The sequence below is a fragment of the Parasteatoda tepidariorum genome, chromosome 3 (genome assembly GCF_982258835.1).
Source record: "Parasteatoda tepidariorum strain Cologne lab strain chromosome 3, Ptep-v5.0, whole genome shotgun sequence".
NCBI lineage: Eukaryota > Metazoa > Arthropoda > Arachnida > Araneae > Theridiidae > Parasteatoda > Parasteatoda tepidariorum.
This window is the reverse complement of record NC_141757.1, coordinates 23999897-24025104: the sequence shown is the minus strand read 5'-3', so window position 1 is coordinate 24025104 and position 25208 is coordinate 23999897. Positions and strand designations below refer to the sequence as shown.

Here is a 25208-nt window from a genome sequence, read left to right as displayed (position 1 = left end):
TTAAGTTGTTTTGTGGTTGAATACTGACATTTATCAATGTGTACATAAAAAAATAATATTTAGAGGTTAAGAGTTGCCCCAGAAAAATTTGAATTGTTGACATTGAACTTAACAACGGAAACAATCGTTTTTGTGAAAAATTGAATTGTATTGTTGACATCAAAACTAAAAATATTGTGTTTCAATTTAACAATACTACCTTAATTTATACTTCAGAATTGCCTCGGAGAAATTTCAATTGTTAGCAATGACTTAAACAAAAAGTTTTATTTTAACTGACAAATACTATATTATAATTGTAACTTTTTCTATGACTCTACTCATTTTGTTACCCTTTTCCTTGTTTTTATACATTTTATTTTTTTGTGATAAAATAAAAAATTTATAGTTGTTCTGCTTCTGAACACTGATGAAAACACAAAATGATGGGCTTCATCAACAATCAAAAATATATACATTTCTTTTACAAATTCCATATTATTAAGGTGGCGCACTTCAGAGAATTAAAAATACAAAATTATCTTCATCAAAGCCGATGCTTTACATCCGGCGTTCAGTGGCAGACTACTATTTCATATTGTTTTACAAGACATGGCTTTAGCCCTCTGGTGGGAAGGACTTTAAAACAAAACTTACAACAGTTACTTTTCTCAACAACTGAAATTTAGAATAGTGTGATTAAGAAAAATATGTGAACTGTTTGCAATTTCAAATTAATATTGAAATGTACAGGTTTAGAATTTTCTACAGTGAAAAGTTTTCCGAACTTCAGTATTCAAAAAAGTATACAAAAACTAGACGTTAAGAACGTATCCAATGAGCGAGCAAAGCGAGCATTGGATTGAGAAGCAATCCGAAATGAACTGTGAAAGCAGTTCCGGGGGTTGGCGAGCAGGGGGCAAAGCCTCCTAGTTAATATAAATTGCACAATGAATTAGTAGTTACTAGGATTACAAATACTAGGATTACATTATACAGTAATAAAAGAAATACTAGGTTACTAATAGTATAACCTAGTATTTCTATTATTCTATCTCTGACGAAATAATTTAAATAACAAAGGTTAAGTTATCAGTCAATTATCATGTCAATTTATCTGATGGTACTGCGTTTTTTAAATGAATCAAATATGACGTTTGCCAGTTCCACAATCAAGCCAATGATTTACAGAGGTTTCTGCACAGAAATCTGAAAGAGGTTTTCCATTTAGGTAGATGTTCATAAATGCGTTTAACGCTTTTTGTTTAAGACCAGTAAGTAATGTTTTTTTTTTTTTTTTTTTTTGTAAGTTCATTGCTGAAAAGCCCCTTTCAACCACTACAGTACTCCCAGACAGAGAAAACATCAATTCCACCATGAGCAGTAAGTTGCTGTATTTCGAGATTAGAGGGTCATTTTAGAAGACTCTGAGGCGCTAGACTCTTGTAAGGTAACAAAAATTGAAAATGCATCACGAACATTAACGGGAAAATGGCCGTCCGCGCGGACGCTGGATTCGAGAATTTGTTGTCCGCGGGGAGTTTTTGACCGCCGAGGACGGGCGGTTTTTCGAGCCCTGCTAGAAAGCTCACCATTAACCCCTTGGGGACGGGTGATTCAGAAAAGCATTCGTACAAAATCAGGATCAGGACGTAATTAAATAAAAAACGGTAACTTAAATGTAGTCGTTACTAATTTGACAGACTTACTTTGCTTTCACTTTAATTACTGTTAGTCTAATCATATATATAATCAATGTTAATTCAAAGTATAACTAAATAGTTTTATTTTGAACTAAAGTAATGGTGAATTAAATAAATCAAACAATTATAACTCCTCCCACAAATAAGCTGCTAAAGAATTATTTTGATTACCAGTTTTATCTTTTCACCCTGATTGATACGGTTTCATGCTGTCACGTATTTGTGACAGTCGGCGCGAAAGGGTTAAGTGACAGCCACATGTTTTAAATGTGTTTGCGGAGAGATGGATTAGTCACGTGGGAATACAATGAGGTCAGTTCAAATATGTTTATCAGTTAATGCGGATGATACTTTAAAGTATGAAATTCCTCACAAAAATCTATATACTCTGGAGAAACATATTTTTTTTAATAGATTTGAATATTCACTATCAAAATATGCACCGATAAATCAGATTTCTTACAATAAGTGTTTACGTTTAATGTACTGTTCGTGTTTCTATTGTTAGCGTTTTAAATTATTGTGGCATGCCAACTATTGTGTCATGCAAATAATTCAATTCATTAAAAAAATGAATAGTCATATTAGTTAAAATGTGTAATTGGGTATTAAATGGGCATGATTTATGGAACTAAATATTTCGGAAAATTTTTAATACAACTTAAAAGAAAACAACGTAGAAAATTTCTTGAAAAATATAGAAACTAAATAGTGCATTTTTTATAATTGTTCCTTTTAAAAGTATTGTAACTAAGTACTGAATTGATTTGAATAACGTTAAAGCATAATATGTCAAACGTGACATAGATGAGTGAACTTGTGCGCTTATTTGATTAATGGATTTTCTTACTCCTATCAAAATATTTCATTTAAATGCTATCATATCTACTATTTTATTGAAATTATTTGTTTAAACTATGTAAGAAAATAAATTAAGGGAACTTTCAATATAAATCATTGGAATTGCAACTTTTAATGAAACATGCGAAGTGTTATTGACCGATTTTGTTTAATCAGAAATAAGTGTAGGCCTTGCAGCCAAAAAATATGCCCAAAATAAAGATGAGGGCAGTGTTTCGGAAATGAGGTGTCACATGAAGGTAAATCATCAAGAAAAATGGATTGCAGTAAAAGTTAGCAGCAAAATTTTATATGTTTATACGGAATAATGATCACATAATTTTGAACGCATTTTATTCCTAACTATTGTTCTCTTACCTTTATTTCATATTATAACCGTAGTTGAACAGAAGACCCAATTTTTGGGTTTGCGACTACTAATGTTCAACTGCAAAGCCTTGTAATTTTGAACCTAATCTAGAAGATAAGGGATAAAGTATTGAGAGAAATTTGCCTTCGAGGAGAACTTTTCGATGGAACTAACCCGCATTTGCGTTACATTGAGAGGGAAAATACGAAAACATCCCACGGTTAGCTTAGCATCAAAGGGACTCTCACCCGTGATCCGTCTACCACTGTGGATACTTTACGTCAGCACTGCTTTCGGTGCAAGTCATTTTCTTCAAATTTTCATAGAATGTTCACAATAAATATAATTTACGTTGCACGCAGGTTATTTATTTATTGGGTTCTCCTTTCGCCATTTTGTGAAAAAAATTCTTTTTAAAAACTCCAACGTGCAACGATAAAGTAAAAAAAAAAAACAAAAAAAAATATCAAAATTTGCAATAACTTTCGAATAAATGGAAATTTCAGAAAAAAACATACTCGTGTTCAAATTATAATACAATCAACACATTCAATTTCAACTTTGTAGTAGCATTTCAACGGACGACGAACTATAAAACGTAACATAACGACTAACAGGTTTTTTTAATTATAAGTTTAACAGTTGATAATTTTCGAATTAATAATCGAATCTTACTTTTTTTAGGTATATATTCCCTCCTATTTTCTGTACACTTTTTTACACACCTTAGAAATTTCAAGTTTCTAATATAATTTTTGCGCATCAAGCAAAATGTAACGTTACTTCGTACACTTATAATTTTTTAATATAGAAAATAATAGGCTCGACTTTTTGAAGAATAAATTATCGCTATTTTTTTAGTAGATTAGTCATGATAATTCCATGAAAAAAAAATTATTAAATGAAAATAAAGTCACATACAATTGAAAATAAGAACTTATAAATTTGGAAAAATCATCTAGAATGTCTTTGTGATTAAATATTCCCATATATTTTGATAATTAATTACATAAGATAAATTAAGAGTCAAACTATAAAATAAATTCATAACTTAAGTGTCCAGCTAAATCTAGAATCCAGAGTTCGTTGAGGTTTTCTCTTTATACAGCAAGGTGCACTTTAATGTAATACTTTGCTGAAGCAAAACATTTGAGAGAAAAAATTTAACTTTTATTTTAATTTGTAAGGGTAGTACAAGTATTATCTTTATTTTTTATTAATAATTTTATTTATTTATCTATTTATTTTTTGTTTATAACTGTAGAGTTATTTTATGTAGAATGTAATTAGAATATTTTTCCGTACGTTCAGAGAAATAAGCTTTATTTATTCCCGTGAAAATAACTACGTAATTAATGTAGTACCTACAGCCTACATCACAGGATCTCTTATTTCTGATAAAATATACTAAATAAGAGGTAAACAGATACATTCTCCGATTTACGGTGCAGTCGAAGTAATTAATAAATTTAATCGATTCAATAAATCTGCTGCATTTCGTATTGTCCTTGTTTTCGAAATTTATGAAAATTCTAGAATTGAAGGTTGTATTGTTGGAGTTTATCAGATTTTAAGAACTTAATCCTTGAAAATTTTTTGCATTTCAGGAAAATGAAATTTTTACCTTATCATTTGATGATTAATTTTGGATCATTGTAGTCTTATATAATCCACAAAAATAGAAATTGAAAATTAAGTAGGCGTTACTTCTCTCAATAAAATAAAAAATACGTGTTGCATTCTTAGGATTAAAAAAAAAGGCGTTACTATAATAGCTATCGTTAAAAATATGGCTTTACTTTTAAATTCTTGCTAAACTTATTGAATACATAACTCGCCTTTGTATCATCGAACCAGTAACACATTTCAAATCGACAATAATCGATTTGGTACTGAGTTTTCCCAGCTATCATTTCGCTCTAAAAATCTTTTATACATCAGCTTTAATACTTTGTATATTAGATCTACTGGAAAATTCGAATATGGAACTGAAGAACTTAAGAATGAAGAATTTATAAATGACTAACAAGGCTTTCAAGTACCCAAAAAACATGGACAAATCCCCCCATTTCTCGCCTTTGAAAAAGGAAAAAGATCAGAACTGGAATTTTTTTCATGAAACAATTAAATTCCACCGATTATACCAAGAAACGTATATATAACGAAGCCTGTGTCAAAACGAAAAGCATTGATACTTACAGAAAGATACAGATCTTATTACAGACCGAACCAAAAGTGAGTTATTACTTTTACAAATTACAAGCAGGGGTGAAAGCGAGACGGAAAAGAGGAAAGGCTGGTAGTAAAACCATTTCAGTTATAGCTAGTTTTGGGGAGGAGTTTACTTATTCTTTTTTTGAATTTTTCAACAATATCTACTTTATCTTGGAAAAGAAGCAGTTTTATATATATGCCAGAATTATAAAAGAAATCTTGATAGTTACAGATATTTCAATTTTTTCGATAAAAATACTGGAATGAAATGTTTTACGTACCAGGTTTTTCTCTTTTCCGTCTTGCTATATAAGGGCTTTCACCCATGATTACAAGAAGAAAGAGTGAATTATGGATATCCCTGCTGAGATTTCTGAAACTGATGTCAGTGCAACAGGATATATCTCATACTAATGTCCTCCAACTCCCAAAACGATTGTGAAGGACCCTAAGATTGTGCCCCCTAGAAGCTAGACAAGCGAAATTTAGAGTTTAAAATTGAGAGTTTGGGCCCATAGTTGTGTGTTAAATTAAATATATGGCTAAATTAATGAGTATATACAAAATTATTAAGTATTACTTAATAATTTTGTATATACTTATTAATTTTATAAAAAACTATTGCTTATATTTTACTACCACTAAATACAAAAGAAAAATATTTTCATAATTTATAAAATGTTCCTATCATCAATGGTTCATGCCACAAGTCACAACTATTATCATAACAACCAGATGAAGAAGTGAGATGCCCGCTCCGCGGGCAGGTACTTTGCTCCAATTTCTATCAAGTCAAGTTATCATCAATGGGACCTATTCTGCAGTTTTAGAAAAGCTTTACGATCTGACTGAACTGAATGTGGTATGGCCGGGATCGTAAGAGCTAGTATTATAAAAATAGATAAATGACATTAATGATTGTAACCATTTTTACAGAATCGCTTCTTAAATGTCTCAAGTCAAATGTCCCTTAAAATATTAAAAGCGACTGTCTACTGCAGGGATGGGCAAACTTTTTTGGTCGAGGGCCAAAAATCAAGAAAAAAAATATTTGGTGGGCCAAGTAAGATCTTCAAAATTTAAGAAAGAAAAAAAAAGCGATATACAAGTTTTAATTTAAATATTTAGTGGGAAATTGCGATTTCATTTCTAAAAGTTCCTTATATTAAGGTTCGAAGTGAGATGTGCTTATTTTAAGGAACAAGGCTAAATCCTTTTCTGTCAGTCTACTTCTGAAATAATTTTTTCTAAGGTTCATAATTGAAAACTCTTGTTCACGTTTATAAGATTAAGCTAACATAACACTGATTTTCTGGGCGTGAAATTTTAAATTTTGGAAACTAGCTTTTGGTAATGATTTGTCAAACTTAGGCATATTTAGAAACAACTGCTTCAGATTATTGTTAGATTATCCGCTCTTTGGAGCGTAAAATGCGCAGTCTGCCAAATGTGAAGTACAATTTACCTATATTAGATTCCATAAGTCAGCTCCTCGAGAAAGACAAACGCTAGTTGGAGCCAATCTACGGCAATTCTATAAAGAACTTCTGCTTTCAACATTTTACCAATAGAAGCTGTCTGTGCTAACTATTTTCATCAATTTATGTTTTGTAGAACAAAAATAGAGAAAGTAAAAATGTCATCAGTACTTTGTTAAAAAAGGAAAAACAGAAATAATTTTAAACATAGTCGACAATAAAAAGGATGTATATTGTTTATATTTGCCGCTGATCGGCAAATAAAAATTCTATCCGCGGGCCGGATAAAATCCTCCGGCGGGCCACAGTTGGCCCGCGGGCCGTAGTTTCCCCATCCCTGGTCTACTATATAGTTTCGAAAGACTGTGAGCAAAAAGCATGTAAACTACAAGAAGCGACTAGGGGAAGGACGATTTCATAATGTTTAAGACTTGAGTTTCGTCGGAAGAGTAAAAATAGGAAAGGAGGATCTAATATGAAAATATTGGGGATTTTTTCATTCGCATCCTTGGCTAAATTGTAAAGGTTTGCTGTCACCGTTCGCATTTGTTTATGTTTATTTCTTGCGACGTTGGCTGTCATTTTCGAACTCGTAAAAAATATCTTATTAGTTGAATTTTTTCGTTATATTTTTTTTTATTGTTGTTATCTGCTTTGTTGTTTTAATTTTTTTTATACTTTAAAGTTAGTTGTTTTTAATTTGATTTTTTGCGATCTGCAGTTTAAAATGGATGATATTCAACATAAATGTGTTGAATGTAAAGGATATATTCAACGAATTCCAATTGGTATAAACATATACGTCTGAAGCATCCGGATAAAAGTTTAGAAAATATGCTGTTCGGATCACGATCCGGCATCAAATGTGCTGTTTGTAATGAAACAATTCCGTCTAAAGCGAAAATGGAATTTCATGTTGAACACATGATATTAAAATCCAGAAGGAAATTTTTGAATTTTCTTCGTTGGACTCATTTTCTTCTTGGAAAGAAAATATTGATCATGAATATCATGTTATGTATGTTCAGAATTCTGGATCTAAAAAGAATGGTAGTTCTGAAACCGCCTACTACTATTGTCATCGAGGTGGTGTGTTAATTCTAGAGGTATTGCATTATTAATTTTACAGGGATTTTAAGCCAAATGATAAAATAAGTGTGTATGATACGTATGACAGGTCTTTTTTACTTTGCATTTATGTATCCTTATTAATTTAACGATTGTTTTATATTCAGATCTATAAAAATTTTGACTAATATGTTAAAAAAAAAAATTTTAAAAGTTAGCAGCGTAAGTTTTAATGGTTTTATCATCTGAGTGTCTGATGGTTTTATAATATACGTACTTAATGATTTTATTTTTTAATATTTTCACGTTACGTAGTTCATAAATTTGTTTTCTAATGTATAATGTAAAATCTTACATTTCATTAACATATATGTCATGACATTTAAATATTTAGAGGAAATTAAAATTCTTTTGAAATTAATATTGGAATTTCAAAACTAAGCTAAGACCTACTTTCAGTTTATAATAACAATAAACAGAGCTGTTCATTTTTTCCCCTAATAATGCTTAACAACAGCTGCTCGATATGCGGCATCAGACTTTCTCTGCATGGAGCAAATACATTGATTTATTCATCTGCCAAGTATAGTTTGCTTATTTCTATTCAAAAAATTTCAAAAGAAAGTTTTTATTTTAAATTTTTTAGGCTATGCAAAGTATAGATAGAGAAAACATATGGATACAAATTATGTTAGCCATATCATGTGTAAAATATATGTCAATAACATTAAGTTAACGTATTTTGATTGTTATCTTTCTTTAATGAACTTGTTTAATGAACTTTGTGAACTTCTGTGTTTGTTAGCAATTTCACGTTCTTTAAAGATAAAAAAAAAATAATAATAATAATCCATTCTAACAGTCTTCAATGTAAAGCCTAATAATCAATTCTTTCTTTTTTGATGACCCTAGTTAAGTGTTTGTTTCAGAAAACCCCTCCAAAATTTGGCTTCCAATGTTGGCGCCAAAATAAGGCGATATTTTGCTAAGCTAATGCTCTCACCGGCAACGTTTTCCCGATATCAAGTTCATTTCCCCTTTCTAAATTTTCTAAGTCCGTTTGAATTATGGAATCGTCCAGTCCCTAATCGCTTGTGTCCAACACAGACATTATCTCGCATGCGTAAATAACGTAAAATTTTTATTATGAATTTGTATTGATTTTGTTATTGTCGAGCAGTGATTTAGAAAACAAATAATGACTTTGTCCAAGAAAAAACACATTATAGCTTAGCTAAATGAAGAAAAAGCGGAAGAAGAAGCTATGTTTAACGTTAAAATCAAAATCTTGGCTGATTTCAATGCTCTGTTTGGATGTTATCAGCCATTGCTTCGGTCGGTAACGCTACGTTGTAATCCAACATCAGTTGATTTTGATTCGTTCGTTAGTCGTCGTTCAAGCTGAGCTTTCGATGGCATATGCTGTCTAGCTCACAAATTGACCAATCAGGGGTTAACGCTCTCTTGAAGCTGCCGTTTTGAAACGCCGAACTGTCCTGAGAAACCAGGCCTTTACGCGGGCCTGGTACCTTGCCAACTACAGATCGTCGTTGTAGGCAACGGTCCTGTTATTAGTGTTGAAAAAGGAGTTCCTTTTTAGAATAGGAAAAAGAGCACATTTTGCTGCTTCGAATTTATTTTTAATATTTTAAAATGATATTTGAATGTCAGGGTTTTATCCATAATGACACCCTAAGAACGTGGCCTTCGTTTCCCATTTGAAAGATAAGTTGTTATCAATGATAACATTCTTCTTCTAGCTCCTTTTTCTGGTGATTGTTGTTGTAGTTAATTTACGTCGCACATGAGCTGCACAATGGGCTATTGGCGACGGTCTGGGAAACATCCCGGAGGATGATCCGAAGACATGCCATCACAATTTTGATCCTCTGCGGAGGGGATGGCACCCCCGCTTCGGTAGCCCGACGACCTGCGTGCGAAGTCGAGCACTTTACGGTAGCCTAGTTTAACGAGGACCAATACCGCACACTCTCGGCCCCTACGCAGACTGATCCAAGTGGTCACCCACCCGCACATTGACCGCAGCCAGTGATGCTTGACTTCGATGATCTGCTGGGAACCGTGTCTTAACGATCAGTCCACTGAGGGACCTTTTTCTGGTGAATAGCACCGCCTGAGTTTTGTCGATATTGAGGGCAAGTTTTCAATTTTGGAAGTAGTCAATGATGGTGAGGAGATGATAAATAATATTCCTGTTGATATCGCTGATATACATGCATTGTGTGGCAATGGCTGTATCGGGGTAAAGTGCAGTCAGGATACTAGGATTTCTGGGAATATTAATAAAAATAAAAAATAGTAGGGGTCCTAGTTTACTCCCCTGAGGAACACCGCTATTAATGGATCTTAAGGTGGAGAAAAAGGTGCTGCAGTTGACCATGAACTTTCTGTGTGTTAGGTAGGATCGTATAATTAGAATAAGTGGTCTAGGGGAATTGTATTTAATTAATTTATAGATAAATGCATCGATCCATACCTTGTCGAAGGCCTTAGCCAAATCGAGAAAGACTGCATCTGTGAGTTTGTTGTGACGCCATCCTTCGTGTATGTATTCAATGAGCCTAATGAGTTGGTGTTGTGTGGAATGTTTAGGGCGAAAACCAAATTGCTCATCGATAATAATGTGGTTATCATCGCAGAAGTCTCTCATTCAACACAAGATGATGTCCTTAGCAATTTTGCTCAGTGAGGAGAGTAAACTAATTGGTCGATAACTGTCTGTTTTTTTTTTTTTTTTTTTTTTTGGAGTCTTTTCCTAGTTTTAGAATAGGTTTAATGCCTGCTATCTTCAAATTAGTGGGGAAGTATGATACGAACTTAGAATGTAACATTGTATGAGACGAAAGTTTAAGATTGAAATAAAAAATATAGTAACGTGAAAGGTCTGAAATATGAATTCCGTGAAATTTTTGGAGCTCACAGAATGTGATAATTCGTTTCGAACTCTAGGGCATTCGTCTATAAAACTCCAGAGTTCAATCTGTGCATCTTCTTGATTACTCAGAGTTGTTGTTGTTGTAGTTACTTTACGTCGCACTGGAGTTGCACAATGGGCTATTGGTGACGCTCCGGGAAACATCCTTGAGGATGATCCAAGGACAAGCCATCACAATTTTGATCCTCTGCAGAGGGGGTGGCACCTCTGCCTCGGTAGCCCAATGACCTGCACGCGAAGTCGAGCACTTCACGGTAGAACAGTTTAACGAGGACCAATACCGCACACTCTCGGCCCCTACGCAGACTGGTCCAAGTGGTCACCCACCCGCACACTGACAGCAGACAGTAATGCTTGACTTCGGCGATCTGCTGGGAACCGTGTCTTAACGATCAGTCCACTGCGGGACTGATTACTCAGAGATTCTTAATCACACATCTATGCATGCCAAACAAAAATATTGATTAATTGTAAATTACTGAAATAAACAAGAATTATAATCGCATAAAGCAGTTAAAATTTATATATATATATTAATAAAACTAAAACAAAAAAATATTTTCTTTCCCCTTCCGAACAGTAAAATTTGAAGAAAAAGACTTTTTTGAGGCGCCATCTGTTGGCTCCCATTTTACTAACGGTCTCGTTGATTCATACCTTAGTGTACAAAAGTAATGCTCACCAGACCATAATAAAATAAACGCATAATTATTGAAACATCGAAATTCCCCATTATAACAACAAGAAAATAAATAATTTTTTTGTTTTCATACTATACATTCTTTTCTTTTATAAAGGAAAAAAAATATTCTGAAGATGTAGAAAAGCTACGAAGAATTTCATCAATACGTTGATATTTTTTGTCGGACAACATTACTAAAAGTGTAGATACGATTAAGTTTGCTCTTTACCGTACATTTAATTAAGAAATCAATATTCTTTAAAACAAAACATTGAATAGATGTCAAGATTCATCGTTTTTAATACCAATAATAACTATTAAAATTTAGAGATTAGATTTTTACTGTTAGAACATTACGAAAATATCAGTAGCGTGGAGAATTATGAGTTATAATTTAATATTTTATCTGCGATAAAATCTTTTCCGTTGTTATTTTAACATATTACAAGAATAAGAAAAGGTCTCATATTGGTTATTAAAAATCATTACCTAACATAATAAGGACTACTAAGTATAACGATTAATTATTTTAATTGATTACATAAAATATGGAATCTAATTATATATGAAAATATGAAATCTAATTATATTGATTTATAATAAATTTACTAAGTTATTATACCGATTAATCGAACTGATTCACAGAAAATATCGATTGATTTTAATATCGAAATAATCAAAATGTCACTCTTACTATATTAGCCGAAGTAAGACTCTTAGTGAAAAACTCAATTCAATCGTTACCTTACCTTCCGCGCATTGTAAGTTGGTTGCGCAGAAAGCTTTAATTTAATTTAATTTCAAGGAACCTTTATAATCTGTTGTACAGCGAATTATGTGTATTAATTCATATAAAATTTGATGTAGTTTATTACTGGTAGATATGCTAATGGCTTAATAATGTAATTGCGTGGTTGTTGTTTCAATGAAATTCAATTACTATCCTATTTTTGAGAGACTATTATCTGTTAGGTATCGATAACAGTGAAAGAAGCACAATAGCCTTTAGTTATGGCATAGAACTCACTATGATTGTCAAGTTATAGTATTTCTTAAAATCTTTTTCGTTGGAAATACCTAAAAAAGAGAGAATTCTCAACGTGGTATGGGTTTTCAGAAAATGTTCACAATTTCATCCTTGTAGAAATCATTATAATTTTGAAAATTAAATCTTATTCACTTTGCTCTCCGTTTAACTTACGGTGGTAATTACCATACGTTAGCTCTCCGTACTGCGGAGAAGGAGAAAGTAGGCGTTACTGTCTAACGTAAGTTCATCATATTTGAATGACAAAACTTTCAAGGAAATGGACACGAAGTGTATGGATGGGTGATCGTGTAAAGCTAAGGGTGGTGGCGCTAGTGGTAAAATTGCTCTTTCAAGACTTCCGGGTTACTGCTTCCGATATATTTTTACGCCGCAGATTGAAAAAACGCGCCATCATATTATTGCATCATATCTTTTGCAGTATTTCACAGGTACCGAGTTCTTTCTTTCAGCCTTTAAACTTCAGCATTATCATATTAATATTATAATCATTAGAATATTTTCTAATTAGGCTAAATTAAAAAGATATTTTTAAAGGTATTTTATTCAAATGTAGCCAAATAAGGGATAAAATACAAAACATGGCAAACCTTTAGAATTATTCACAGTAAGATATTAACTTTCCAAAATTTTTTTTCGCCTTACGACCTCTGAGAATCAATACATTTCTGAAAGCTCTTATGAATGGTACAATTATGTTTAGATTTGAACCCAAATTACAATGAGAAAACTGCATAGAATATTTGGCTTGTTCACACATCGCCTCGTAGACATAACATAAGCGGAGGGATACACCGGAAATTTTCTAAATTTCTTCCGGTTTAAGGACGCTTGTTATTGTTTACATTAGACCACCCATCCTAATCTGAACTCTCTTAACCCTTTCGCGCCGACTGTCACAAATACGTGACAGCATAATACCGTATCAACCAGGGTAAAATGATAAAACTGGTAATCAAAGTAATTCTTTAGCAATTTATTTGTGGGCGGAGTTATAATTGTTTGATTTATTTAATTCACCATTACTTTGTTCGAAATAAAACTATTTAGTTATACTTTGAATTAACATTGATTGTGTATATGATTAAACTAACAATAGCTAAAATAAAAGCAAAGTAAGTCTGTCAAATTAAAAACGACTACATTTAAGTTACCGTTTTTTATTTACTTACATCCTGATTCTGATTTTGTACGAATGCTTTTCTGAATCACCCGTCCCCTAGGGGTTAATGCACGCCATCTTCCTCTATTTGTGATTAATTGCTTTTAATTCATATGTAACTGTCCTTCGCCAAGTTCAAATAAATTAATAATAAATCAAATTATATTTTTTTGTGCATATGCATTTTATTTTAAGACCTCTTTAATGGTTCACCCCTAAAAACCGGTATTGGCCCTATATAGGAGTATAGGACCAATATTAAAAAATCTAGGCATCCCAATATAGGTCCCTCTATGCATGTTCATATAGGATCTATATTATGCCAATTTTGACTCAACTGGGAACAAGATAAAATTGTCGCTAAGAAAGTTATTCGTTTAATTCCCCTCCACCAGAAAAAAAAAAAAACTTTCATGTTGCATATAATAGTGGAGGAAAGATTGCAACTCTTCTTTATTTACAGCTTTAATTTAATATAAAAAGTCTATGTGTAGATATTGAAATTTGTTTTATTGAATACTTTCATTTCAAAAAAAAAAATTTGTAATGTGGGAGGATGCGATCAAGATAATGCCATTTATAAAATTATGTCTTTTAATTGCTATTCCGTTTTTCCTATTTTTAATAAGGACATGAAATTTGATTTTATAATTATGTGGCTCCTAAATCGTCTAATCATTTATAAGGTTCCACCTCTTTTAATTAAAATGTCTCCTTTGAAGTTCTCATACTCACATGTGGTGGTTATCTTAGCATCAGCCCCGCCAGGGGCTCTAACTAATTCATCTGAGTGGGAATAAATAATGAATCGCCGAAGCGCAAATGAATGGTGAAAGTTGGAGTTCAGTAACATTTACTGAGTGAAAATTAAATTTAAGTACCGAGATTAAGCAAACAAATTTAAGAGAGAGAAGAGGTTTTTGTGGCAGACTGACTCGCCTCCCCTTTGAAGTTATGTAGTACTTTGAAAAGTGTATTTGCAACTTAGAATATAATAAGGGTAAATCATTGCTTAAATTTATTGGCGATATCTTTAAGTTTTAAGACAAAGTAAACTAATACTGTTATCAATCATAGAGTTTCAGAGAAAATTTTAGTACTTTAGCTAGTTTTAATTTGGTCAGAAAATTTTGGCTGGCAAACTAGATTCTTTTATTACTGTAATATCTAGATAAATCCTACTGGTATCGAGTGAGGAATGATTAAATCTTGGATTAACGCAAGGCGCGGAGCTTTAGTACGGTTTCGAGGTTAGTCGGAAATCGAAATTGTGACTGCAAGATTCTATCAACACAATAATTCACCCATAGAAATTCCATTGTAAGTGGAGTAAGATTCCCATAAGATGGGTATTTTATTTGAGTTAAAAAATTTTAATTAAGCAATACAAAATATGTATATTAAGAAAAAAATTTCCTTTCTAATATTTCGCAAAGTGACCAATAATGATCTCTTTTAATTAAAATGTCATTCATTTTAGTTTTCTTTCCAACATATCTTTAACTCAAGTTCATACTTGTTGTTGTCTTGGGCTATTTAAGACTAGGGGTGATTATTTTTGTCTTCCAGTGGCCCCCTCTATGGCCAAGAATTCAACTTCTGTCACACCCGTTTATAGGGTGGACCCATTCATTCATCCACAGATCGTAATTTTGACCAGAGCCAGCGAACGATCAATCTCCCATCCAGTGCCTTCAGAGGTATTATTTGTTATGGGAATATGGAGGACTTTGGGACCCGACAAATTTAACGCTGACAAGTCACCATTTACTACAAGGGGAGTCTTCGGCAGACCGGATTCGAACTCCCATTCACACAAACTTGAGTCCAGCACCCTGCTAACCAGGCTATCCCGTCCCCAAATCAATGGGCTATTACACCTGAATTAAAATCTATCTACAAGACATGGGGGGTATGCAGAGTGGTAGAGAAGTGTAATGATAGAAGACCTCTACTTTGATTGCGTGTAAAGAGGGATGTGTGCATTTTATGTACAATTGGGGTCATTTTTTTAAAAGTTAATCGTCCAGAAATGGTGAATATACAATAGACAGTAACGCCTACTTTCACTTTCATTCTCTACTTAGCAGTATGAACAGTTTGTTTGCATACGGTAATTACGATCTTAAGTTAAACGGCGAGCAACGAGAATAAAATTTTATTAATGTCCACAAGTTCGAAATAATTAAAATCTCATGAAAATCCAGAATATTTTGAGAATTCTCCTTCCTTTAAGCACTTACTATCAAAAGGATACTATGAAATATCGCAACTGTATTGTAGTTCTGGCAATCAGAGCGAGTCCTACAAATTCAAAGCAATCTACGGTGTTTTCCTTGCATAAAACCTTATGTATAACAGATTAAAAAACATAATTAAAAATTCAACTAAAATTTGTATGTTTATCTACCAGTATTTAAATGTTTAAAATTTGATCAATACTTTTGAAATTTTAAATTAAAATGATTAGGACACCGGCTGGAAATAATCAAAGCCTTCGGTGCAAAGTTGCAAAGTCCTTTGCAATGCGCGGAAGGTGAGGTGGTAAGGCAAGGTATGAAGTCTTCACAATTGGGTTATTCCTTTCCTACTAAATGTAACTAGAGCATTGTCTGCGAACCTGGTTTCTAGCAACAAGTAAAAGCATCAAACGAAGTGTCTTGTTTATAAGTCGCTACTCGCCAGGTTGGAATTGTATTAGTCTAGTTCCTTTGGAAATAATTTATATTGTTGTTTTACCGAAGTTTATGAATTTAGTAAACATATTTAAAACTCAGTTTATTAATTAAACTAAAAGGTAATTCCTAGGTGTTATTCCTAGTAAGTGGAAGTAGTTGTGCTTTTTTCATATTATACCCAATTGGGAAAATGCTCTACTTGTGTTAGGTTAGAATCTGGACTCAACGTAGTCTTCTATCGCACCATAATGAGCGCGAAAGGCATGACTATTCTTGAAATGTTATTTTCAAGTGAAGAAATCCAAGGTCTTGCCCTCTGTGGAACTAATTCCATCTATAGTCTTGCTGCTCACAACCTTCAGAGCTATTACCAGAGAAGAAGCTTGATACTTTCTTTTCCTCACGACAGCAACGCTGTCCTACCCTCTGCGTTTAGTTTCCCCGCAGCACTGAAATTGAAGCAAAATACAAAATCCTTTCAAAGTTGCTTATTTCACTTTAAAAAAAAAACTATTGAATTGCGATTAATAGCCATATTCACGAATGAAACAATAGAGCATAGCAAATATTCCTGGATTATGAGTTGTCTCGATTAACGCAAATGAAACAATAGAGCATAGTAAATATTCCTGGATTATGAGTTGTCTCGATTAACGCAAATGAAACAATAGAGCATAGCAAATATTCCTGGATTATGAGTTGTCTCGATTAACGCAAATGAAACAATAGAGCATAGCAAATATTCCTGGATTATGAGTTATTTCGTCCGTCTCGATTAATGCAAATGAAACAATAGAGCATAGCAAATATTCCTGAATTATGAGTTATCTCGTCCGTCTCGGTTAACGCAAATGAAACAATAGAGCATAGCAAATATTCCTGGATTATGAGTTATCTCGTCCGTCTCGATTAACGCAAATGAAACAATAGAGCATAGCAAATATTCCTGGATTATGAGTTATCTCGTCCGTCTCGATTAACGCAAATGAAACAATAAATGGATAAAAGCAACTTGTACTTTAGAAATAAAGTAAATTTTAAAACTTCGCAAGTATAACTCCGTTTGCGTGTGAGAAGAGGGAAAAAACGCTAAAACCATTTTTGAATCCGTGATATTTAGTTGCAGTTATAGGTTCAACTGGTATTGCAGAAGTCAGTACTCTGCTGATAGTTACTTAAGATTCAGTGATCCTATTTTTAAACTTTCTGATTAAGATTCATTGAAGAGATAACGAAGCAACTATTGGATTTAGTTATTATAGAAGCAATAGTTATTTTAAATTGGCAAAAAGTATTTCAAAAGTTATTGTTAGAACTTTTTTTTATATTTTTTTGGATTATATATATGAATTTTTATATGTAGTGTGTCAGTCAATAACGTTGTAAATCCATTTTGTTGAACCAAAATAAAAATTAAAAAAAGTAAGGATTTCCAAACCATTTTAAATATAAAAGCGATTCCTTCGAGAAAATCATTAAACTCTACTGCCCGCTATTGTGTTATTTTAGGTCTTACAGTAATAGTTTTTTCACGTCCTCTACTTCCATTACCACTTCAATTTAATTGCATGTGACACTTTAAAGGTTTGACTGATTTAAAAATTTCAAAATCCATACAACCATTAATATATAATCAGAATATGTCACTTAAACTAAAGAAGCTACTATATACAGCAATGATCCGCCCAATACTTACCTATGCCTCACCTGCCTGGACAACGATACCTCAACATCTACTGAAGAAATTAAACCAATGCCAAAACAAGATCCTTAGAAAAATAACCTGTGCAAGATGGTTCATCCGGAATACCAATATACATGCAGATCTCAAAATACCAACTCTATCACAGCATATATACAAGCTAAATGCAGATTTTTTCGATAAAGCCATAGAATGTAAAACAGCAAATTTTAATGAAATCTTTAAATTTGAAAATTATATCAAAGATAAAAACTACAGACCAATAGCTGCACATTTCACCTCCGACGCCTCATATCATAACTATCAAAACAAATAATTTCATCAACTTTTCTGAAAATAACGTTTACTCATGCTGATACAATTCTGAACAACTCCAAAATCAAACAAACACAGTTTAGAGCAAGCTGCTCAATTTATTTTTGATTCCTTTTTAGTTATTCAAGCAAAGAGCTTGAAACATTCATAAAAGCAACTCCATTGCCTGCTCACATCATTGCTCAACCAAAACTGTTATAAAATTCCAGATGAATGGGATAGGGGCCGCTTCGCGGCCCAGGTGCCCAATAAAATCAAAACACTAGGACTAGGACTAAATTTCAAAATATCGATTATTTTTTATTGCATATTTCGATACGATATACTATGCAGTATATGTGGACTAAACTATTTTCCCCGGAAACAACTTGATCTAGAAGAAAAATATAATCATCGGACCTGCCGTTCAACGAATTAATTTTACCTATTCTACAAAAAAATGGCTCATTTTATTCTTTAAAATTTTATCTATTTCCTATGAATAATTTTTATTTTTATTTTATAACCGTTTCTGAATAGCCCACACAATTTTCGGGTTTGCAACTACTAATGTTCCATTTCGTAGCCTTGTAATTTTGAATTTAATCCAGAAGACAAGAGAACTCTTGAATCAAATATCGGGTGAAATTTTGCCTTCTTGGAGTACTTTTTGACAGAACTAACCTGCGTTTTCGTTACATAGAGAGGAAAACCACGAAAACCTTCCATGGATAGGCTGCTGGAAAAGGGGCTCTAATCCATGATCCGTCCACCACTAAGGATATTTTTCGTCAGGGTATTTTTCGTCTGTGGTCGGTGGGAGCCGGGCGTGGAGCTCGAATCTACTAGCCATCGCTTGAATTTGAACTCGGTTCATCTTATTGGCAGGCTAGCGCTCTATCCGCTGAGCCACCACGGCTCTATGAATAATTGTAAAAGCTCACTTAGCAACTTAAGGAAATATTTAATCGTATAAAGATTCGAAATTAAAACATATTGTCTTTAAATTATAAATGAACTTTTTAATCCATGTATTTGTTCATTTCTTATAATTAGAAGCATTAACAAATATTTATTGAATTGTACGCCGCTCACTGGTCAAGTGTCCCTATTCTTGGGCTAAAGGAATTCAGTCGGACACTGCGAATACACTAGAATGTGGGGTTTAAATAAAAAAAAATTTAGAAATATTTAAATACTATTTTAAGTTAAATATATTATAGTATTATTTTACTTGATATAATTTTATATAAAATGTATACAAATAAATAATGAGTTCTAAAAATTTTTTTTTATGATTGTAATTTGTTTTCATAATAAAAAATTATTCCTAAAAAATACAATTCATGTTATAGAATACAAGAAATTTAAATTAAATGAGACGAAATTATTTTTTTGGGACAACTTGAAATGCTTCTCAAAATCAAAATGAAACCCTCAACAGAAATAAACAACTATATATAAAAGTCAATGTCAAAAAATGGCCAACAATTCATCACCTCACAATTGAATAGTTATGGTTCTCAGCCCTTCTAATAGTTTGGTTCAAAGATATGATAATTTTTTTCAATCAATGTTTCAATCAATCAATGTTTTTTTAATCAATTTAATGTCATCCTCCCATGGCTGATAAGAAATCTCGCCCCAAAATATTCAAACCCTCAATTTAGGAAAAAGGCAAAAATACATTTCGGAAAATATGAGCGTCTCTTTTTTTTTTATAATTTAAATAAAAAAATATTTAGTTATTAATATTGCAGTGAAAATCTCCTGGATATTTCATCGCAAGCATTATTTTGTGAAACTTCATTTTTAAAAGACAAAACTAAGAGCGAGGAAGAAAAATCCCCAGAAATGGCATGATATAGCAGTTTTCTTTCTCAAAAGAAAAAATCAAATTCACTAATTTATAAACTTTCTTCAAACTCCAATTTCTTTTCAACAAAATTACTTGCAGTATGTATTTATAATAACGTGAATGCGAAGGATTTGAATAGAAATTACTATAAATTAGACTAAAAATACTCCTTATTAAAAGAGATTTTAAAAATAAAGTTTCCCTCATCATTAAAAAATTTCTTCTTTATTTATTACTAAAAAAATATCGATGCGAACTATTTTTCAGCTAATTTTTTTAATAATCTAATCTATTTTAATAAATCTAATTTTCAGATAACTTTTTTAAAAAATATCTAAACACACTCCTTTAAAATTGCTTTATATATTCCACCTTCTTAACCCCTTGGGGACGGGTGATTCATAAAAGCATTCGTACAAAATCAGAATCAGGATGTAAATAAATAAAAAACGATAACTTAAATGTAACCGTTGCTAATTTGACAGACTTACTTTGCCTTTATTTTAATTACTGTTAGTTTAATCATAGATATAATCAATGTAAGTTCAAAGTATAACTAAATAATTTTATTTTGAACTAAGTAATGGTGAATTAAATAAATCAAACAATTATAACCCGGCCTACAAATAAATTGCTAAAGAACTACTTTGGTAACCAGTTTTATCCTTTTACCCTGATTGATACTGTTTTATACTGCCACGTATTTGTGACAGTCGACGCGAAAGGGTTAATAAACCCCTTAATGTTAGTAGATAAGATAAAATTGAAAAGGAGTCGATTCTTTTAACCCATTCCATAACCCGTCATGCATGCGTTTAACCCGTGTAAACCCGTCATGCATGCGTTTCAAGTGATAAAGAAAAAAGCCGCGGCCAATATAGTTCGCTATCAGTCTATTTTAGAAAGAACTAATCTATGAATTTTTAATAACCATATCACCTCAATGGGGTTTTTGATTTTCGGATAAGACTCACGATCTGATCTGAGAGTAAGACGTGTTTTGACTAGCTCTGTGCGAATCATGCCCTATCACGGAACTGCTCGCGGCGATAAGATTTGACCTTCTGGCCGTCGTCATGACTCGATTGAATATGATACATCATCTTTAGATGCTGCAATTGCGACTGCTTCAGAAGCTGCCAACAGTATCAAGTTTAGTCTTAACAATCTCAATTATTTAAATTGGTTAAAGGAGTTGGAATCAATGAAAAAAGAAGAGCCAGCTCCCATCTCAGAACCTCAAATCGACTTAGCATCAACAAAAGAGTCTGTGCCCGTTCCCGAGCCCAGAGTTCAAGCTTCAGAGACTGCTGCCACCAGTAAAGAACATAATACAGAACCTGGCGAGGAGGTCTCGGCCTCTGAATCAGCGATCCCATAAAATAACAGCAAGGAGCCTCCAGCCAGAAAGAGAAGGAAGATGAAGAAAAAGCCTGCCGCAGTTAAAGAAACCAAAGCCACCTCCCCACCCAAGGCTACAAATAGCTGAACTCCTACCAAATCTCTTCCACAGCCGGAGACACCCATCCCAGTCCCTATGGATACTACGGAGGAGAACATCAAAAAAGACTCTACAACTACAGATGAGAAAATGAAACCAGTAAAGTTCCTTAAAGTTCTCATTCATGGATTTCCAAAAGACTTTGAACCAGACATTATTTCTCTAGAATTAGGGAAATTAAACTTAGAAGAGTACAAGATCGTACAGTTCCAGAAGAGGGTGGGCGGACACTTTTCCTAGTCATCCTGCCTTAGCTAACCAATCATGAAAAGATATACTACACGGAAAGGATCAAACAGTTCCCGGTTAGCATCGAGCGGTTTCACGGCGGCCGCTACAGTGTTTTCGCTGCCAAGCATATGGACATACACAGAGTTCTCGCACTGATAAACCAAGATGCATGAAATGTGCCGAAGGGCATTTTTCCTATCAGTACAGGAAAAGCGAGGACACTCCTGCAACTGCAGTAACGCTCGCACATCCAACTTCTTCTTACTTGAATTAAACAATTTTGGTGATTTTTATGTTCATTTTTCCTAATTCATGGGAAATTTCGTCAATACTGAAATCAACTGGAAGTCCACGGATGAGGAACTTAGGAATTCTTCACTGGCATGACTTTATCTTTTGTAGTATCCAGACACAGGAACGTCAGTGATGTTCTCAATTGTAGTTTCCATCTGGGATGGGACTGCGGACTCCGGCTGCAATTCATGCTTAGAAGGAGAGCTGCTTTCAGTCTGGGTAGCAGGGCTTTGACTGTGTTCTGTGACTTGTACTGTCTTTCGTTTCTTCTTCTTTTTCTTCCTTGCAGTGGAGGTCTCGGTGACGGGACCTGTAGTTTAAGTCTCCACCATCGTAGCTTCTGTCGGTTCAGATTCATCAGTAGCTTCGTTGATTTGCTCTGTCATTGAAATCGGCTCAGCTTCAACGGTGATTTTCTCAGCAGTCCATTTCTCTTAAAGATCCTGTAGGTATTCTAGCATAACATATAAGAACTCCTGGCCGCACTAATTGCGCTGGGTTCTTCTTGATCCTTGGCAAATATTGGCTTGAACATACCACAAGCGGCCCCTGTGGATCACAATTTTTTTTCTTCAATTTAATTAAAAATGAAATTTTTGTTTACTTCAAAGCAATATTAGTCAACACTCTTCAATCCCAGTTAACCCTTTCGAATGCCATGGGAAGTATACTTCCCACCACTTTTTTACCACTTTTAATTTAGGTTTCCATTTGTTAATAACTTCGGATTTCTTGAAGTGCGTTTGAATAAAATTGGTATCCATTTGTTAGTTTACAAAAACGTATAAAAGTTAAAAAAAACATAATTCCTTTTGAAGTTTGTAGCATTTATAAAATTTATTTTATAAATAAAGAAAAATAAAAGTCAATAAGTTCTTAATAGGTCGTATTAAATATATTTACCATCAAAAAATGGCTATTTATAAACTAAATGAGTTTTTTTTTCTTATATCAATTACTATTCTTAAAACAATTTAAATTCCAAAAATACTTCAATTTACCTATACTAGTAATAAATGAGTTAAATTTGTCAGGTCACAAAGTCCTCCATGTTTCCATAACAAAAAATACCTCTGAAGGAACTGACTTGGAGATTGATCGTCCGTTGGTTCAGGTCAAAATTACGATCTATGGAGGAATGAATGGGTCGACCTTATAAACGGGTGTGGCAGAAGTTGAAATCTTGACCATAGATGGCGCCACTGGAAAACAAGAACAATCAACCCCCTCGCCTTAAATAGCCCACGACAACAATAAAAGAGATCAATTTGAGTTAAAGATATGTTAAAAAGAAAACTAAAATGAATGTCATTTTAATTAAAAGAGTCAAATATTGATCACTTTACGATAGATTAGATAGGAAATTTTTTATTAATTTTTTAATATATTTTGTGTTGCTTAAATAAATATTTTTAACTCAAATAAAATACTCATCTTACGGGAATCTTACTCTACTGACAATGGAATTTCTATAGGTGAATGATTGTGTTGATAGAATCTTGCAGTTAAAATTTAGATTAATTTCCGACTTACCTCGAAAACTTACTAAAGCTCCATGCCCTGTGTCAATCCAAGATTTAATCATTCCTCACTCGATACCAGCAGGATTTATCGAGATATAACAGTCAAAAAAGAATCCAATTTGTCAGCAAAAATTTTCTGAACAAATTAAAACTAGCTAAAGTACTCGATAACAGTATTAGTTGAATTTATTTTACAACTTAAAGATATCGCTAATAAATTTAAGCAATGATTTACCTTTATTATATTCTAAGTTGTACATACACTTTTCAAAATACTACATAACTTCAAAAAAGACATTTTAATTAAAAGAGGTGGAACCATATAAATGATTCGAAGATTTAAGAACCACATAATTACAGTACAGAACCCGTTATCCGGAAATCAGAAAACCAAGAAACCGGAACGAAATTCGATTAGTTTTCCCGTCATTTTTCAAAAAAAAAAAAATTTTTTTTCCTCATAAGATTTTTGGATTTTTCGTTCTTTTTTGAAAGATGTTTACCTTACCATCATTTTGGAAATAATCATTAGTGTATTACTTCATCGTTTTTTCTTCTTTTTAAGATTATTTCCATTTTTTTTAGTTGGATTTAACTATAAAAAAACGGCTTTTTGTAGCGATTCAGAAAACCGGAAAAATCAGTTATCCGGAATATCGATGATCCCGATCGTTCCGGATAATCGGTTCCTTACTGTATAAAATCATACTTCACCTCCCGATTAAAATGGGAAAAACAAAATAAGTTGTAAGTAAAAGACGTAATTTTATGAATAGCATATAACTCCTAGTTTATAACTCCCACACTAGTTTATAACTCCCACATTATACAATTTAAAAAAAAAAATTCAATAAAACAAATTTCAATTTCTACGCAAAGATTTTTTTATTAAATTAAAGCCGTAAGAAAAGAAGAGTTGCAATCTTACATCCACTATTGAACATGAAAGTTTTTTTTTTTCTGGGGGAGGGGAATTAAACGAATAATTTTCTTAGCAACAATTTTATCTTGTTTCCAGTTGAGACAAAATTTACATAATATGGGCACTATATGAACATACACCGAGGGACCAATATTGGAATGTCTAGATTTTTTAATATTGGTCCTATATTCCTATCTAGGGCCGGCCAATACCGGCTTTTAGAGGTTTGCTTTTAAGGGTGAACCATTTAAAAAGTCTTAAAACAAAATGCACAAAAAATATATTATTTATTATTAATTTATTTGAGCTTGACGAAGGACAGTTACATATGAATTAAAAGCAATCTGCAAGACATGGTAGGATAATCACAAATAGATGAAGATGGAGTGCATTAAGAGAGTCCCTAAGCTCAGATTGGGAAGAAGAGGAATATTTATGTATTCATTTTATATACATTACGTGTCCATTTCCTTAAAAATTTTGTCATTCAAATATGTTAAAGTTAAGTAAGCGTTACTGTAACTTAAGTTAGACAGTAACGCCTACTTTTTCTCTTAAGCTTTTCTCTGCAGTACGGAGATCTAATGTATGGTAATTACCACCGTAAGTTAAACGGAGAGCAAAAAGTGAATAAAATTAAATTTTCAAAATTATAATGGAGTCTACAAGGATAAAATTGTGAACATTTTCTGAAAATCCATACCA

At 32.8% G+C, this 25208-nt stretch overlaps 1 protein-coding gene across 1 annotated transcript in view; it reads left to right on the top strand.

Annotated features, from left to right (window-relative positions):
- The window catches only part of LOC139425143 (nose resistant to fluoxetine protein 6-like), a 78605-nt gene extending 77937 nt beyond the window's left edge, over positions 1–668 (top strand). The window contains exon 16 of the mRNA XM_087160043.1: positions 642–668. Coding sequence (XP_087016169.1) covers positions 642–668 — 27 coding nt within the window. The remainder of the gene's footprint in view (positions 1–641) is intronic.
- Positions 669–25208: the final 24540 nt, after the last annotated feature.